General features: G+C 40.2%; 1 protein-coding gene across 50 annotated transcripts in view; it reads left to right on the top strand.

Moving 5' to 3' along the window:
* The window catches only part of shot (dystonin-like protein short stop), a 249,766-nt gene that overhangs the window by 186,250 nt on the left and 46,098 nt on the right, over positions 1-17,418 (top strand). The window contains exon 26 of one of the 50 annotated variants that reach the window (XM_071687141.1): positions 14,983-15,041. The exons of 48 other annotated variants lie outside the window; for them this stretch is intronic. In XM_071687141.1, the coding sequence (XP_071543242.1) occupies positions 14,983-15,041 (59 nt within the window). Of the gene's footprint in view, positions 1-14,074; positions 14,230-14,982; positions 15,042-17,418 lie in introns of all 50 variants that reach the window. One more of the 50 variants, XM_071686988.1, reaches the window with a different exon arrangement.

The raw sequence follows: 17,418 nt of genomic DNA, 5'->3' as shown, positions 1-17,418 counted from the left end.
ATACTCACTCCATCACATCATCCACTTCTCCACCTGCCCCCTTCACTTTTGCTCCCTTTTTTCCTTTTATTTTTCTCACACTATTAACCATTTTACAAAGCATTTACTTGTTTTCCCTGAAGTTTGCTGATACTTCTGCTACTATCCTACTCTCATTTGCCTTTTTTTTTTTTTCGTTCTTTTGACTTCATATCACTTTCTGTTGTATATCTATCTGTCACTCGCATTCCTTTCTTGCAAGTAACATCCTTATGCCTCTTTTCTCTTTCACTAGCACTTTTACTTCCTCATTCCATGACTCGCTACCCATTTTTACAAGCCCATCTCCCCCCTTTGGCTAAAGATGGATATGTATAATGGTATAGTGGTCCTGTCAGTGCTAAGTGGGTGTGAGGCATGGGTCTTAGACAAAAAATGTAAAAGATAGGGTGATTGTATTGGTTGTCAAATATATGAGAACAGAAAGTGGTGTAATAAGGGCTAATCAAATAAGAGATGAAAAGATAAAGAGTTATGGTAGTATGTGGAGTACATATGGAGAGCTGAAAAGGTTGTGCTGAAATGGTTTAGACATGTAAAGAGGATGAATGAGGAAGGTAGACTAAGAGGGTATATCTGTCAGAACAAGACTAAACAAGAAGGGAGGAAATCAAGGAGGTGGTGGAAGGGTTGAGTGAGTGCTTCTTTGCAAGTTCAGAGCCTGAACATATAAGAGGGTGCTAGGTGTACAAGAGATTGAGCAATGTGTTTTACAGGGAACAACATACTGTCAGTGAGCTGAGGCAGGGCACATGAAGTGGTTGGGGAAAACATGGGGCCTTATTGTGGATAAGTGGCTCTGGTTTTGATGCATTATACTTGACGGCAAGGAAGTGAATGTGAGTGGATGAGGCCATTTCTTCATCTGTTACCGTGGCAACTCGTAAAGACGGGAAATGGTGAATATACTTGTTTACTTTTTCCAGCATAAGCAAGGTAGTGCCTGGAATGAAGATTACTTTACTCTCAATCATTCTCTATCTGTCATGGATTATGTACATGAACCATGGTCCCAATCCACAAACAGGCCCCACAGACCTTTCTGTGGTTTCCCCTGGCTGCTTCATGTGCCCTGGTTCAGTCCATCAACAGCATAACACCTAGATACAACATCACTCCAATACACATTGTCCCATGCATGCCTTTCACCTTCCTACACATTCATGCTCTGAGCTCTCAAAATCTTGTTTACTCCATCCTTCCTTCTCCAGTTCACTCACCCATGCCCTTGTCTTCCCAACCTCTGACATGTATATTCTCCATCTCATGCTCTCATCCCTCAATCCCTTGATATGTCAGAACCATTTTATACACCCTCCTCAACTCTCAACCATACTCTTTTCTTATTACTACACATATCTTCATTTATTTATTTTGCTTTGTCGCTGTCTCCCGCGTTAGTGAGGTAGCACAAGGAAACAGATGAAAGAATAGTCCAACCCACCCACATACACATGTATATACATACACGTCCACACATGCAAATATACATACCTATACATCTCAACGTATACATATATATACATGCACAGACATATACATATATACACATGTACATGATTCATACTGTCTGCCTTTATTCATTCCCATTGCCACCCCGCCACACATGAAATAACAACCCCCTCCCCCCCTCATGTGCGCGAGGTAGCACTAGGAAAAGACAACAAAGGCCACATTCGTTCACACTCAGTCTCTAGCTGTCATGTAATAATGCACCGAAACCACAGTTCCGTTTCCCCATCCAGGCCCCGCAGAGCTTTCATTGGTTTACCCCGACGTTTCACATGCCCTGGTTTAATCCACTGACAGCACGTCGACCTTGGTATACCACATCATTCCAATTCATTTTATTCCTTGCTTGCCTTTCACCCTCCTGCATGTTCAGGCCCTGATCACTCAAAATCTTTTTCACTCCATCATTCCACCTCCAATTTGGTCTCCCACTTCTCCTTGTTCCCTCCACCTCTGACACATATACCCTCTTGGTCAATCTTTCCTCACTCATTCTCTCCATGTGACCAAACCACTTCAAAACACCCTCTTCAGCTCTCTCAACCACACTCTTTTTATTACCACACATCTCTCTTACCATATTATTATTACTTGATCAAACCACCTCACACCACATATTGTCCTCAAACATCTCATTTCCAGCACATCCACCCTCCTCCGCACAACTCTATCTATAGCACATGCCTCGCAACCATATAACATTGTTGGAACCCCTATTCCTTCAAACATACCCATTTTTGCTTTCCGAGATAATGTTCTCGACTTCCAAACATTCTTCAAGGCTCCCAGAATTTTTGCCCCCTCCCCCACCCTATGATTCACTTCCACTTCCATGGTTCCATCCGCTGCCAAATCCACTCCCAGATATCTAAAACACTTCACTTCCTCCAGTTTCTCTCCATTCAAACTTACCTCCCAATTGACTTGTCCCTCAACCCGACTGTACCTAATAACCTTGCTCTTATTCACATTTACTCTCAGCTTTCTTCTTTCACACACTTTACCAAACTCAGTCACCAGCTTCTGCAGTTTCTCAATCAGCCACCAGCGCTGTATCATCAGCGAACAACAACTGACTCACTTCCCAAACTCTCTCATCCACAACAGACTGCATACTTGCCCCCTCTTTCCAAAACTCTTGCATTCACCTCCCTAACAACCCCATCCATAAACAAATTAAATGACCATGGAGACATCACACACCCCTGCCGCAAACCGACATTCACTGAGAACCAATCACTTTCCTCTCTTCCTACATGTACACATGCCTTACATCCTCAATAAAAACTTATCACTGCTTCTAACAACTTGCCTCCCACACCATATATTCTTAATACCTTCCACAGAGCATCTCTATCAACTCTATCATATGCCTTCTCCAGATCCATAAATGCTACATACAAATCCATTTGCTTTTCTAAATATTTCTCACATACATTCTTCAAAGCAAACACCTGATCCACACATCCTCTACCACTTCTGAAACCACACTGCTCTTCCCCAGTCTGATGCTCTGTACGTGCCTTCACCCTCTCAGTCAATACTCTCCCATATATTTTCCCAGGAATACTCAACAAACTTAAACCTCTGTAATTTGAGTACTCACTTTTATCCCCTTTGCCTTTGTACAGTGGCACTATGCAAGCATTCCTCCAATCCTCCGGCACCTCTCCATGAGTCATGCATACATTAAATAACCTTACCAACCAGTCAACAATACAGTCAACCCCTTTTTTAATAATTTCCACTGCAATACCATCCAAACCTGCTGCCTTTGCTGGCTTTCATCTTCTGCAAAGCTTTTACTACCTCTTCTCTGTTTACCAAATCATTTTCCCTAACCCTCTCACTTTGCACACCACCTCGACCAAAACACCCTATATCTGCCACTCTATCATCAAACACATTCAACAAACCTTCAAAATACTCACTCCATCTCCTCACATCACCACTACTTGTTATCACCTCCCCATTAGCCCCCTTCACTGAAGTTCTGATTTGCTTTCTTGTCGTACGCACTTTATTTACCTCCTTCCAAAACATCTTATTATTCTCCCTAAAATTTAATGATACTCTCTCACCCCAACTTTCATTTCCCCTCTTTTTTACCTCTCGCACCTTTCTCTTGACCTCCTGCCTCTTTCTTTTATACATCTCCCAGTCATTTGCATTATTTCCCTGCAAAAATCGTCCTAATGCCTCTCTCTTCTCTTTCACTAATAATCTTACTTCTTCATCCCACCACTCACTACCCTATCTAATCTGCCCTTCTCCCACGCTTCTCATGCCACAAGCATCTTTTGCGCAAGCCATCACTGCTTCCCTAAATACATCCCATTCCTCCCCCACTCCCCCTATGTCTTTTGTTCTCACCTTTTTCCATTCTGTACTCAGTCCCTTCTGGTACTTCCTCACATAAGTCTCCTTCCCAAGCTCACTTACTCTCACCACTCTTTTCACCCCAACATTCTCTCTTCTTTTCTGAAAACCTTTACAAATCTTCACCTTCGCCTCCACAAGATAGTGATCAGACATCCCTCCAGTTGCACCTCTTAGCACATTAACATCCAAAAGTCTCTCTTTCACGCGCCTATCAATTAATATGTAATCCAATAATGCTCTCTGGCCATCTCTCCTACTTACATCCGTATACTTATGTATATCTCTCTTTTTTTATCCTGGTATTCCCAATCACCAGTCCTTTTTCAGCACATAAATCAACAAGCTCTTCACCATTTCCATTTACAACACTGAACACCCCATGTACACCAATTATTCCCTCTACTGCCACATTACTCACCTTTGCATTTAAATCACCCATCACTATAACCTGGTCTTGTGCATCAAAACTACTAGCACACTCATTCAGCTGCTCCCAAAACACTTGCCTCTCATGATCTTTCTTCTCATGCCCAGGTGCATATGCACCAATAATCACCCATTTCTCTCCATCCACTTTCAGTTTTACCCATATCAATCTGGAGTTTACTTTCTTACTCTCTATCACATACTCCCACCACTCCTGTTTCAGGAGTAGTGCAACTCCTTCCCTTGCTCTTGTCCTCTCACTAACCCCTGACTTTACTCCCAAGACATTCCCAAACCACTCTTCCCCTTTACCCTTGAGCTTCGTTTCTCTCAGAGCCAAAACATCCAGGTTCCTTTCCTCAAACATTCTACCTATCTCTCCTTTTTTCTCATCTTGATTACATCCACACACATTTAGACACCCCAATCTGAGCCTTCGAGGAGGATGAGCACTCCCCGCGTGACTCCTTCTTCTGTTTCCCCTTTTAGAAAGTTAAAATACAAGGAGGGGAGGGTTTCCAGCCCCCTGCTCCCATCCCCTTTAGTCGCCTTTTACGACACGTGAGGAATGTGTGGGAAGTATTCTTTCTCCCCTATCCCCAGGGACATATCTTATACCTTATAATTTTTTTTACTCAACCCACCTCACATCATATTGTTGTCACAAATATTTCATTTCCAAAATGTTTACCCTCTTCCATACATGTTTGTCTATAGCCCATCCCTTGCATCCATATGTCAACATCAGGACTACTATACATTCAAACATACCCATTTTTGCCCTTCCAGATAGTGACCTCTCGTAACATCAGTATCCCAAATGCTCCTAGAACCTTTGCTCCCTCACCCACCTTATGGCTCACTTCATTTACCATGTTTCAATTCCCTGCCAAGTCCACTTCCAAGTACCTAAAACCTTCGGTTCCTTCATGCTTTCTCCTCATACACACTCCCCAATTAAACTGCCCTTTGCACTGCTAAGCATGATAACCTTGTTTTTATTTGCATATATTCTCAGCCTTCTTTCACAGACACTCCCAAACGTAGACATTAATCTCTGCAGTTTCTCTCACTTGAATCTGTGTCATTAGCAAACAACTGACATGTCTCTCAGGCCTCCCCACCCCCAGCAGACTTCATACCTGCCCTTCTCTCCAAGACTCTTTCATTTATCCTGATCACCCCATTCATTAACATATTAAATTGTCATGATGACATCACACACCCTTGCTGCAGACCCACCTTCGCCTGAAACTACTCACCCTCCTCTCTACCTATTTGTACACATCTTACTGTCTTTATAAGATTTTCTAACTGAAGCTGTAGCTTTCCTTCCACACTGTATATTCACAACACATTCCACAAAGCATATCTATTAACCCTATATGCTTTATTCATAAATGCCATATACAGATCAATTTCTAAAAGGGGAAACAGGAGGAGTCAAGCTGGAAGTGCTCATCCTCCTCGAAGGCTGAGATTCGGTGTCTGAATGTGTGTGGATATAACCAAGATGAGAAGAAAGGAGAGATAGGTAGTGTGGTTGAGGAAAGAAACCTGGATGTACTGGCTCTGAGTGAAACGAAGCTCAAGGGTAAAGGGGAAGAATGGTTTAGAAAAGTCTTGGAAGTAAAGTCGAGATGGTGAGAGGACAAGAGCTAAGGAAGGAGTAGCACTACTCCTGAAGCAGGCATTGTGGGAGTGTGTGATAGAGTGTAAGAAAGTAAATTCTAGATTGATTTAGGTAAAACTGAAAGTGGATGGAGAGAGGTCTGTGATTATTGGTGCTTATGCACCTGGTCGTGAGAAGAAAGATCATGAGAGGCAATTGTTTTAGGAGCAGCTAAGTGAGCGTGTCAGCAGCTTTGATGCACAAGACTGTGTAATAGCGATGGGTGATTTAGATGCAAAGGTGAATTATGTGGCAGTTTAGGGTATACTTGGTGTACATGGGGTATTCAGTGTTGTAAATAAAAATGGTGAGGAGCTTGTGGATTTGTGTGCTGAAAAAAGACTGATAATTGGTAATACTTGGTTTAAAATGAGAGATATACATAAGTATATGTATGTGAGTAGGAGAGATCGTCAAAGGGCATTATTGGATTGCATGGTAATTGATAGGTGTTTAAATGAAAGACTTGTGGATGTTAATGTGCTGAGAGGGGCAACTGATGGGATGTCTTATCACTATCTTGTGGAGGCAAAGGTGAAGATTTGTCGAGGTTCTCAAAAAAGAAGAGAAAATGTTGGGGAGAAGAGAGTGGTGAGAGTAAGTGAGCTTGAAAAGGAGACTTGTGTTGGGGAGGTATAAGGAGAGATTAAGTGTAGAATGGCAAAAGGTGAGAGCAAATGACATGAGGGGAGTGGATGAGGAATGGGATGTATTGAGGGAAGCAGTGCTGGCTTGCACAGAAGATGCATGTGGCATGAGAAAGGTGGGAGGTGGGCAGACTAAAAAGGGTAGTGAGTGGTGGGATGAAGTAAATTTATGAAAGAGAAAAGAGAGTCATTTGGACGATATTTGCAAGGAGGAAGTGCAAATGACTTGGAGATGTATTAGAGAAAGCAGCAGGAGGTCAAGAGGGAGGTGCGAGAGTTGAAAAAGAGGGCAAATGAGAGTTAGGGTAAGAGAGTATCATTAAACTTTAGGGAGAATAGAAAGATGTTTTTGGAAGGAGGTGAATGATGTGTGTAAGACAGGAGAACAAATGGGAACACCAGTGAAAGGGGAAAGTAATAACAGGTAGTGATGGAGTGAGAAGGAGATCGAGTATTTTGAAGGTTTGTTGAATGTTTGATGCTAGAGTGGCAGATGTAGGATGTTTTGGTCGGGGTGGTGTGTGAAGTGAGAGGATCTGAGGGAATGGTTTGGTCAAGAGAGAAGAGGTTGTGAAAGATTTGTGGAAGATGAAATCTGGCAAGGTGGCAGGTTTGAATGGTATTACAATTGTATTTATTAAGAGAGGGGGTGATTGTGTTGTTAATTGATTGGTAAGGATATTCACTGTATGTACGGATCATGGTGAAGTGCCTGAGGATCGCCGGAATGCATGGATAGTGCCATTGTACAAAGGAAATGGGATAAAGGTGAATGTTCAAACAACAGAGGCATAAGTTTTTTGAGCATTCCTGGGAAATTATATGGGGGGTATTGATTGAGTGGGTGAAGGCATGTACAGAGCATCAGATTAGGAAAGAGCATTGTGGTTTCGGAAGTGGTAGAGGATGTGTGGATCAGTTGTTTGCTTTGAAGAATGTGTGTGAGAAATATTAGAAAAAGAGATGGATTTGTATGTATCATTTATGGATTTGGAGAAGGCATATGATAAGGTTGATATAGATACTTTGTGGAAGGTCTTAAAGAGTTTATGGCGTGGGAGGTAAGCTGCAAGAAGCAGTGAAAATTATTTATCAAGGATGTAAGGTATGTGTACAAGTAATAAGAGAGGAGAGTGATTGATTCCCAGTGAAGGTCGATCTGCAGCAGGGGTGTGTGATGTTCTCATGGTTGTTTACATTGTTTATGGATTTGGGTGGTTACGGAGGTAAATGCAAGAGTTTTGGAGAGGGGTGACTATGCAGTCTGTTGGGGATGAGAGAGGGCCTGGGAAGTGAGCGAGTTGTTCGCCAGTGTTACAGCTCTGGTGGCTGATTCAAGGGAGAAACTGCAGAAGTTGGTGACCGAGTTTGGAAAAGTGTGTGAAAGGAGAAAGTTGAGAGTAAGTGTGAGTAAGAGCAAGGTTATTAGGTTCAGTAGGGTTGATGGACACCTTAACTGAGATGTAAGTTTAAATGGAGAAAATTGGAGGAAGTGAAATGTTTTAGATATCTGGGAATGGATTTGGCAGCGAATGGAACCATGAAAGCAGTTGTGAGTCACAGGGTAGAGAAGGGGGCAAAGGTTTTGTGAGCAATGAAGAATGTATGGAAGGAGAGAATGTTATCTTGGAGAGCAAAAATGGGTAGGTTTGAAGGAATAGTAGTTTCAACAATATTATTTGGTTGCAAGTCATGGGCTGCAGATAGGGTTGTACAGAGGAGAGTGGATGTGTTGGAAATGAAATGTTTGAGGACAGTATGTGGTGTGAGATGGTTTGATCGAGTAAGTAATGAAAGGTTAAGAGAGATGTTTAGAAATAAAGTGTGTGGTTGAGAGAGCAGAAGAGGGTGTATTGAAATGGCTTGGAAAGATTGACAAAGAGGATATATGTGTCAGAGGTGGAGGGAACAAGGAGAAGCAGAAGACCAAATTAGAGGTGGAGGGGTGAGAGGGCCTGGGAAGTGAGTCAGTTGTTGTTCGCCAGTGATACAGCTCTGTCGGCTGATTCAAGGGAGAAACTGCAGAAGTTGGTGACTGAGATTGGAAAAGTGTGTGAAAGGAGAAAGTTGAGAGTGAATTTGAATAAGAGCAAAGTTATTAGGTTCAGTAGGGTTGAGGGACAAGTTAATTGGGATGTAAGTTTGAGTGAGAAAAATTGGAGGAAGTTAAGTGTTTTAGAAATCTGGGGGTGGCCTTGGCATTGTTTGGAGCCATGAAAGCAGATGCAAGTCATGCTTCCATGACTTGCAATAGAGTGAATTGGAACTATGTGGTAGACCAGGGTCGACTAGCTGTCATTGTATTGAACCAGGGCATGTGAAACATCTTGGGTAAACCATGGGAAGGTCTGTGGGGCTTGGATGTGGATAGGGAGCTTTGGTTTCGATGTATTATACATGACAGCTCCAGACTGTGTGAGCGAATGTGTCAGTTTTTGTGTTTTCCTGGTGCTGAAGCAGGGGGTAGCGCCGGGAATGGATGAAGTCGAACAAGTATGAATAAGTGTATGTATATATATATATGTACATGTTTGTGAATGTATATTTGTGTATATGTTGATATGTATATATTCATGTATGGGCATTTATGTATATATGTGTGTATGTGGGTGGATGGGCCATTCTTCGTCCATTTCCTGGAACTACCTCGCTGACACAGGAAACTGCAATCAACTATGATGATAATAATGAATGAAGATAATATCAAATCCCTTTGTTTCTCAAAGTATATGTCACATACATTCTTCAAAGCAAACACCTGATCCACACATCCTCTACCACTCCTGACACAACATTGTTCCTCCCTAATTTAATGCTCTGGGCATGCCACCATCCTCTCAATCACCACCCTTCTATTTAACTTGGCAGATTTGCTCAACAGACTTACACTTTTGTAATTCAACCACATCCTTTTGTTCGTTTTACCTTTATACAGTGTCACTGTACATGCATTTTACTAATCCCATCTCAGTATGTTTGGCACTCGGTTCTTAGTAACAGCACACAAGCCCTTTCTTCCAAGCCTTTCCATAACTAACCATCCACCCACACTAGAAATTAAAAGCCTTCCCCTGCTTCACACTTCAGCAACTTTTCCTCATAGATACCCCCCACCCCCACCACACGTAGTTCTGACATAACCCTACATATTGATATGAGGAGTCTTTATTCTCACAATGTAACTACCACATTGAAGGTACCAAAACCTTCATGCTTAGTTGCCCCACACTTTCCCATACAAACACACTTACAACACTACACGTGACTGATGGTCCCGCTCGGGGGATGTGGCTGGCTTTTTGAGCACTGCAGGAGTTTCACAAAGATATGAAATATTCCTGGAGCAGAAAATAAGTATATATGTAAATTAAGCTGATTGATTTTGGGGCTCTCTTATTTGTGGAAAGGTTGCTCCTACTAATAAGGAACAAAGGTGTATTCAAGTATTAGTCCTTAGACATAGTTAAGTGGTGCTGCACCCAAAAGTAACTATAGTCCAAACTTCCAATTTCAATGATATTTGATTGGATTGTACTTTTTTCACCATTTCAGGGGTCTCCTGGGTGTCTGTTTTTGTGACATGAAGCTCTGGCTCTGTGAAGTGTAATGTTGTCAGCCACATGTAATTTATCACTTGTTATGACACCTTGGCCTTCAAGAGTAGCAGATGCAATGACTGCACCAATGCAATCAGATACTCCCCATTGATCACACTCTAAATCTAATTGTTTGTATTTTACATTGTATTTTTTTTTTGAAGCCAGTATGTTGTTGAATTTCATCTTCAACAGGTGAATTTGGCTTTGCGTCAGATGATGATGATTGGTTTTTCTATGTTTGCTGAGGGTTCTCTTCTATTTGCTCACTTTTTTCTTCCACACTCTTTCTTAACTGGCAACCATTTCCTTGCTAGCTGCCATGTCAACTTTGAAAATACATATCTTTGTGGTTATTCATTGATCTTTAAGAAAGGGATCTTCAATATTTGTCACTCGGTGCAACATCACACTTAGACAAATAAACAGATTTACTTCTGCTTGTTTAATTAATTTGTTTATGGATAGGGTTGTTAGGGAGGTGAATGTAAGAGTTTTGGAAAGAGGGGCAAGTATGCAGTCTGTTGTGGATGAGAGAGCTTGGGAAGTGAGTCGGTTGTTGTTCGCTGATGATACAGCGCTGGTGGCTTATTCATGTGAGAAACTGCAAAAGCTGGTTACTGAGTTTGGTAAAGTGTGTGAAAGAAGAAAGTTAAGAGTAAATGTGAATAAGAGCAAGGTTATTAGGTACAGTAGGGTTGAGGGTCAAGTCAATTGGGAGGTAAGTTTGAATGGAGAAAAACTGGAGGAAGTAAAGTGTTTTAGATATCTGGGAGTGGATCTGGCAGCGGATGGAACCATGGAAGCGGAAGTGAATCATAGGATGGGGAGGGGGCGAAAATTCTGGGAGCCTTGAAGAATGTTTGGAAGTCTAGAACATTATCTTGGAAAGCAAAAATGGGTATGTTTGAAGGAATAGTGGTTCCAACAATGTTGTATGGCTGCAAGGCGTGGGCTATAGATAGAGTTGTGCGCAGGAGGGTGAATGTGCTGGAAATGAGATGTTTGAGGACAATATGTGGTGTGTGGTGGTTTGATCGATTAAGTAATGTAAGAGAGATGTGTGGAAATAAAAAGAGTGTGGTTGAGATAGCAGAAGAGGGTGTTTTGAAATGGTTTGGTTACATGGAGAGAATGAGTGAGGAAAGATTGACCAAGAGGATATATGTGTCAGAGGTGGAGGAAACGAGGAGAAGTGGGAGACCAAATTGGAGGTGGAAAGATGGAGTGAAAAAGATTTTGAGTGATCGGGGCCTGAACATGCAGGAGGGTGAAAGGCGTGCAAGGAATAGAGTGAATTGGAACGATGTGGTATACCAGGGTCGACGTGCTGTCAATGGATTGAACCAGGGCATGTGAAACGTCTAGGGTAAACCATGGAAAGTTGTGTGGGGCCTGGATGTGGAAAGGGAACTGTGGTTTCAGTGCATTATTTCATGACTGCTAGAGACTGAGTGTGAACGAATGGGGCCTTTGTTGTCTTTTCCTAGCGCTACCTTGCACACATGAGGGGGGAGGGGGTTGTTATTTCATGTGTGGCGGGGTGGCGATGGGAATAAATAAAGGCAGACAGTGTGAATTATGTACATGTGTATATATGTATATGTCTGTGTGTGGATATACATGTGTACATTGAGATGTATAGGTATGTATATTTGCGTGTGTGGACGTGTATGTATATACATGTGTATATGGGTAGGTTGGGCCATTCTTTCGTCTGTTTCCTTGCGCTACCTCGCTAACGCGGGAGACAGCAACAAAGCAAAATAAGAATAAAAATACTTTTGTTGTAAGTACTAATGTCAAATAAAGCCTCCAGTTTTTGTTTATACAAGTCATTTCTCATGTCACAAGATTTTGTTCCCACCCTTACAAATAAGTTCATCGCTTTACTCTGTTCCTCATGCATATTTACAATAAGAACCTTAATTTACTACATAGAAAAATGTGGTATTGATGAGTTAATCCAAAGGGTAGTTAGCATATCTGCCAACTGCTCAGCATAGTCACTCACTGAATATGTAGTCTTGTCTTAAGAAAAAAAAGTTTCTTAAACATCAAACTTAGCTGGCAACTGATTTCCAGGAACCACAGATATATATACACCCCCATATTTACTCTTACAACCATTGAAGTCTAACAGAGTTTCCAGTTTTTGTTTCTCTGACTCAATTTTAGGGTCATAAGATCCTGTTCCTGCCCTTACAAAATGACTTCTTCACATTTTTCTGTTTTCATGCAGGCTTACAATAAGAGCCTTCATCCACTGCATGGAAAGATATGTTATTGATGAGTTAATCAAAAGGGGTTGTTAGCACATCTGTCAGTTGTCCAGTACAGTATTTCACTGAGTTTGTAGTCCTTTTTTGAAAAAAGCAAATGTGTGAAGATATCAAGCTTAGTTGGCAACTAATTTTCATGAGTCACACTCATGTCCCCAGATTTCCACTTAAAAGCACTGATGTGAAACAAAGATACCAGTTTTTGCTCATAAGAGTCAACTTTAGTATCATAAGATCCTATTCCTACCTAACAAATGATTTCATTACATTTCTCTTTTTTCCATTCATGTTTACAATAAGAGCCTTAATTTGCTGCTTGGAACAAAGTGGTATTGTTTAGTTAATCAAAAGGGTGGTTACACGTGCATCTGTCAACTTCTCAGCACAGTCCCTCAGTGAGTTTATGTTCTTTAAAAAGAGCAAAAGTCTTACAACATCAAGCTTAGTTGGTAACTGATTTCCAAGAATTTTGCCAAATAGCCCAACATTAAGATGACAATATTTTGGTCTGGTGTTATGGGAGGCCATGATTTGCAACTGCAATCACTTACAAAAATTTACAGTGAGGGGCTTTGTAAGTGCTTCATTTTTGTGTCAGAACAAACACCTTTATACAAAAAAAGTCAAATGTCGTAGAAAAAAGGTCATAGAACATCCAGTTTAAAAAGTTTAGAATTTTTTTTACTATAGTGTTAAATACAGCTCAGTGGATATCACAACTCTTCATTTCATACCAGACCAATGGATTGCAATGAAATTTGGTATACAAACTGATCAAGTATTAGGAAAGAAGCAGTAGAAGTTTCATAGATTTTGGGCTGGTAGTGATGTCAGAACACATTCTAATATGTGTCTTTTCAATTGATAAGATATCTGTTACTTTGTCTCAATGTCAAATTAGTGTGACACCCCTTAACTACAGTCAGGGTTAAGAATAAGAATCTAGTGTGACATCCCTTAACTACAGTCAGGGTTAAGAATAAAAATCTGCTATACTTTCCTATGAGAAGGAGCATCAGCTGCACACTTATGCATTTCAAATTTCAGAAATATTCACAATTGACCCACCGTAATGAATGTTTGTATTCATGTTTAGTACTTTTTTTCATTCATGTTCATCATCTATTTCCTGTGTGAGTTAAGGTAGCATCAAGGAAAGATGATTGAGAGGGAAAAATCTTCATTTGGTACCTTTAGTATACTCTTCTTCTTTAGTGAGATGGTGTTCTTTAGTGAGACGGTGTTTTTTTTTTAATAATGAACAATAGTCTTACAATTCATTCTCTAGCTCTCATGTATGAAACATAATTTTTCTTTTTTCTTCAAAAATGAGCATAGTTAATGGGTTAATTCATTGACTTTGTTAACCTGAAAAGAGAAAAAATTTCCTCATATATTGTTATACTGGCTTTTTTTTTTCAACACTGCAAATATGTGGAAATGGCCAGATGAAATAAATTCTTGAAGTATCTTTCCTTTTTTGCCATCTCAGACTATTGAAAAAATTATTTATTACAGCTCATTTTGTTATGGCTGAATTGATGCCCCTCTTTGAGCAAATTCGCCAAAGTGAGTGTGAAGGGTCCCAGAGTGCTGCTCTGTGCACAATTCGTGTGGGGCATTCTGTTGGCGCAGTATTCCACAGATCAGACTCGTCCACTAGCTCATCAATGGTAGGAGGCCATCAGGCAGATGCGTGTGAAAATGTAGGCTGTGTTAGTAGGATATATGTTGGTGTTGAGATGTAGGCTCTGCTAGTTGGATTCCATATGCTCGTGTTTTCATAGCCTGGTCTGGATTATAGTGTTAATGTATACTTTCCCTTTTTTTGATTTTTTTTTTGCCTAAACCAGATTACAGTACATTGCCACTACATTTTCAGATACATTCAGCATTGCAGTATGACACTGTTCTTTTAAATTTGTGACTTTTTTATTTACTTACAAGTTAAACTTCAAACTTGGAGTACCATATTTGTAAATATGGTTTTGTTGTATTTGAAATTACACTTTCCAAGAGTAAAGTGTGTGCATTGTTACCCTGCATCTTCATTTAACATAGTTTTCAGTATACTAACAAAAACAGGAATGTGAAAATATTAGTTTGCGATGATATTTAAGCAGTCTTTGCCCATCCCCTGTAGTCCGTCGCCATTAGTATCTTGAGCTTGAAACTGTAACATGGCCAAGGTTTGCTGTTTCTTAAGTTTTCAGCATGGCTGTGATTATATATGTAAACTGAATATGAGCCTTGTTGAAATCTTGAGTTTAGGATCAGAATTAGGCCAACAAGTTGCACCTTGCATAATGTTGGCTATGATTCTGCGGGAATGTTTGATATTTTATGCTTTTTATCATTCTGGTGTTTAGATATAAGAGTACATTGAGAAATGGAGGTTGTTCATGTGGTTTGTCTTATCACACAAGCTCCTATTCCGGGATCCGACTCACTGTATTCCCAAATGATGGTGGCATATCAACAAATGGTAAGTGTTTCCTTGTACTGAATGGAGATGCCAGTCGGACTTCAGAAAATTTTCTTTCATTTTTTTCTTTTAGGTTTATTAGCAGGTATTTTTGTCTACCTCATTTCTTATTAATCAAGTAAATTACAGATGAACCTCACTGTTTTGTACCTTATCTGGTTAAAAAGTATAGATAATGCAAAACTAAATTTTACTAGTTAAACTGAATGATAAGTGAAGCACCTTCCCCAGAAAATGTTGACATTGTTATTCAAAAGTGTGTTTTTCAGTGCCATACCAGACATTGTTATTCAAAAGTGTGTTTTTCAGTGCCATACCAACCACCCATGTACCATTGTAATTTTTCTTGAAGATTAAGGATTTCCATAGAACTCTGAATAACAAAAACTTAATACAAAATAGGGCAGACCAAGTTCATGTGCAGTATTAGGCATTTTGAACCAAGCTATAAGATATATTATTTTAGCCCCTAAGGCTTACTGCCAGCTGGCAGTGCTGTATTCTGATTAATTTTCTTAGATGTTGCTTTAACTGTTTTGGTATACAATTGTTTCTTTTGTGACTTCCCCAGGGTTCAAAAATAGCGTTTATGTATATATATGTGTATATGAGTGGATGGGCCATTCTTCCTCTGTTTTCTGGCACTACCTCGCTGATGCGGGAAACTGCGATTATGTATAATGATGATAATCTGTATCTCTGTTGCCTGTTCCCTCCTGGGCCTCCCCCAAGGGGATGGTCATGGCAATAGTCTCCATAACTAGTGAACTCTAGTGCTGCTGCTTAGCCTTTAGTACCAGACCTTTGACAGGCCATTGGCAAAGGGCGACTCTAGTGCAGTGTTTGCAGAGGCTCCTACACTGACTGACTACAATTACTTAATGCTCCTGCCTAATCATCATACCAACTGCTTCCACCTAAATCTCCTGCTTGAATGTTTCTATCAAATGCTTCTATCTATTGCTCTTACCATTTTGCCAAAAGGCAGGACTAGCACATAGTGCTCTCTGAAGGAAAGGTAGAGGTACAAAAAAATTATCTGTGTGAGTTAAGTGTTGTCAAGCATTGTTTGACAAGAAGAGATTGTATAGTTTTGGACATAATGCCAGTAGTCAACCTGTGGGTGAAGCAGAAAGACAAGACAGCATCCTGGGTTAGAGGAATGCAACTTGACCACCATTAAAGTGTTGATTTACTGCACAGCTACCACTAACCCTTCCAATATCTAGGCGAGTAGTACTGGTAATATATCTTCATGGTTGTTGGCTGATTACCACCTACTACCTACAACAGTAAGATCTTTCTTTTGAAACGATGGACAATAGATATTTTTTCTTCTTATAGACTTGAGACAGTTGGTCCTAGTTTAGAAAAAAAATTATATTCTTGATTAGCCAGTCCTAAATTCATAAGTTAATTACATTTTTTAACTTTACAGTATAATAAGTTGTACAAAAACATCAAAACCACTTTGTTTTGCCATGAATTAAGGTAGGCATCAGTAGTTTAGGAAAAGCATTATTTACTGAATTGGCCACTCCCACACAAGGGTGGCATGTGTGTGTTGGGTGTGAAGTAGTGGGCACTATATATAATTGTGGGAGCCACAAATGCAATGAATATAAGAATAGGTGCACAACGTTCCATCATAGCCAATAGAGTCTCGAAAAGGTCTCCAGGCAGTTCCAGTGACTTGTTTAATATTAATAGTGTTGTTACAGTCCTCCAAAGAATTTTAATGAACCAGAACAATTACTTAATCCCTGAACTTCTTTGAATAAATACTTACTCATCTTTTAGATTGAGACTCATACCTTTATTTCAAAGCCGCCCCTCTTACCTGCAGAAGTGGCAGTGTGAAATCATTTCTCCCCACAGTCAGTCATCCATCAGCTATACCAGTGAGCACATTCTTGTGAATTTTCTGAGGAGAAATTGAGCAGCCTTTAGTAAGATGTAGATGACCAAGCAGATGATGATCTAGAATTATTTGACAATGATGATCTATCTCAGGATTGTGTGGAGAGGAAATTTGATGGACACTAACTCTCCACACATTGAAAGTTGACCAAGATGAAGCAGGAAAAGATGTTTCTAGCAAAAGTGACAGCAGTGTTGCCAACACCTCCCTGACATCAATAACACTGCATCTGACTGGTGCAGTTGGTAATTTTAGAAACTTTTATAGTTTTCCTATTTCAAAAAAATTATGCCAATCATATTCCGTATAACAAGGAAATATTTATTATATAAGATAAAACATTATAATTGACTAAAAAAAATTTTATGTAGGTGAAATAAGCATAAGAGGTGTAGTGGTAACTAGATGCTTGTGCCTTACTCCTGCTTTTTTTATCATAGTGTGCTGAAACATCAA

Source organism: Panulirus ornatus, chromosome 3 (assembly GCF_036320965.1).
Source record: "Panulirus ornatus isolate Po-2019 chromosome 3, ASM3632096v1, whole genome shotgun sequence".
Classification (NCBI taxonomy): domain Eukaryota; kingdom Metazoa; phylum Arthropoda; class Malacostraca; order Decapoda; family Palinuridae; genus Panulirus; species Panulirus ornatus.
Note: the sequence above shows the minus strand (reverse complement) of the source record. Positions and strands in the feature narration are given on the sequence as shown.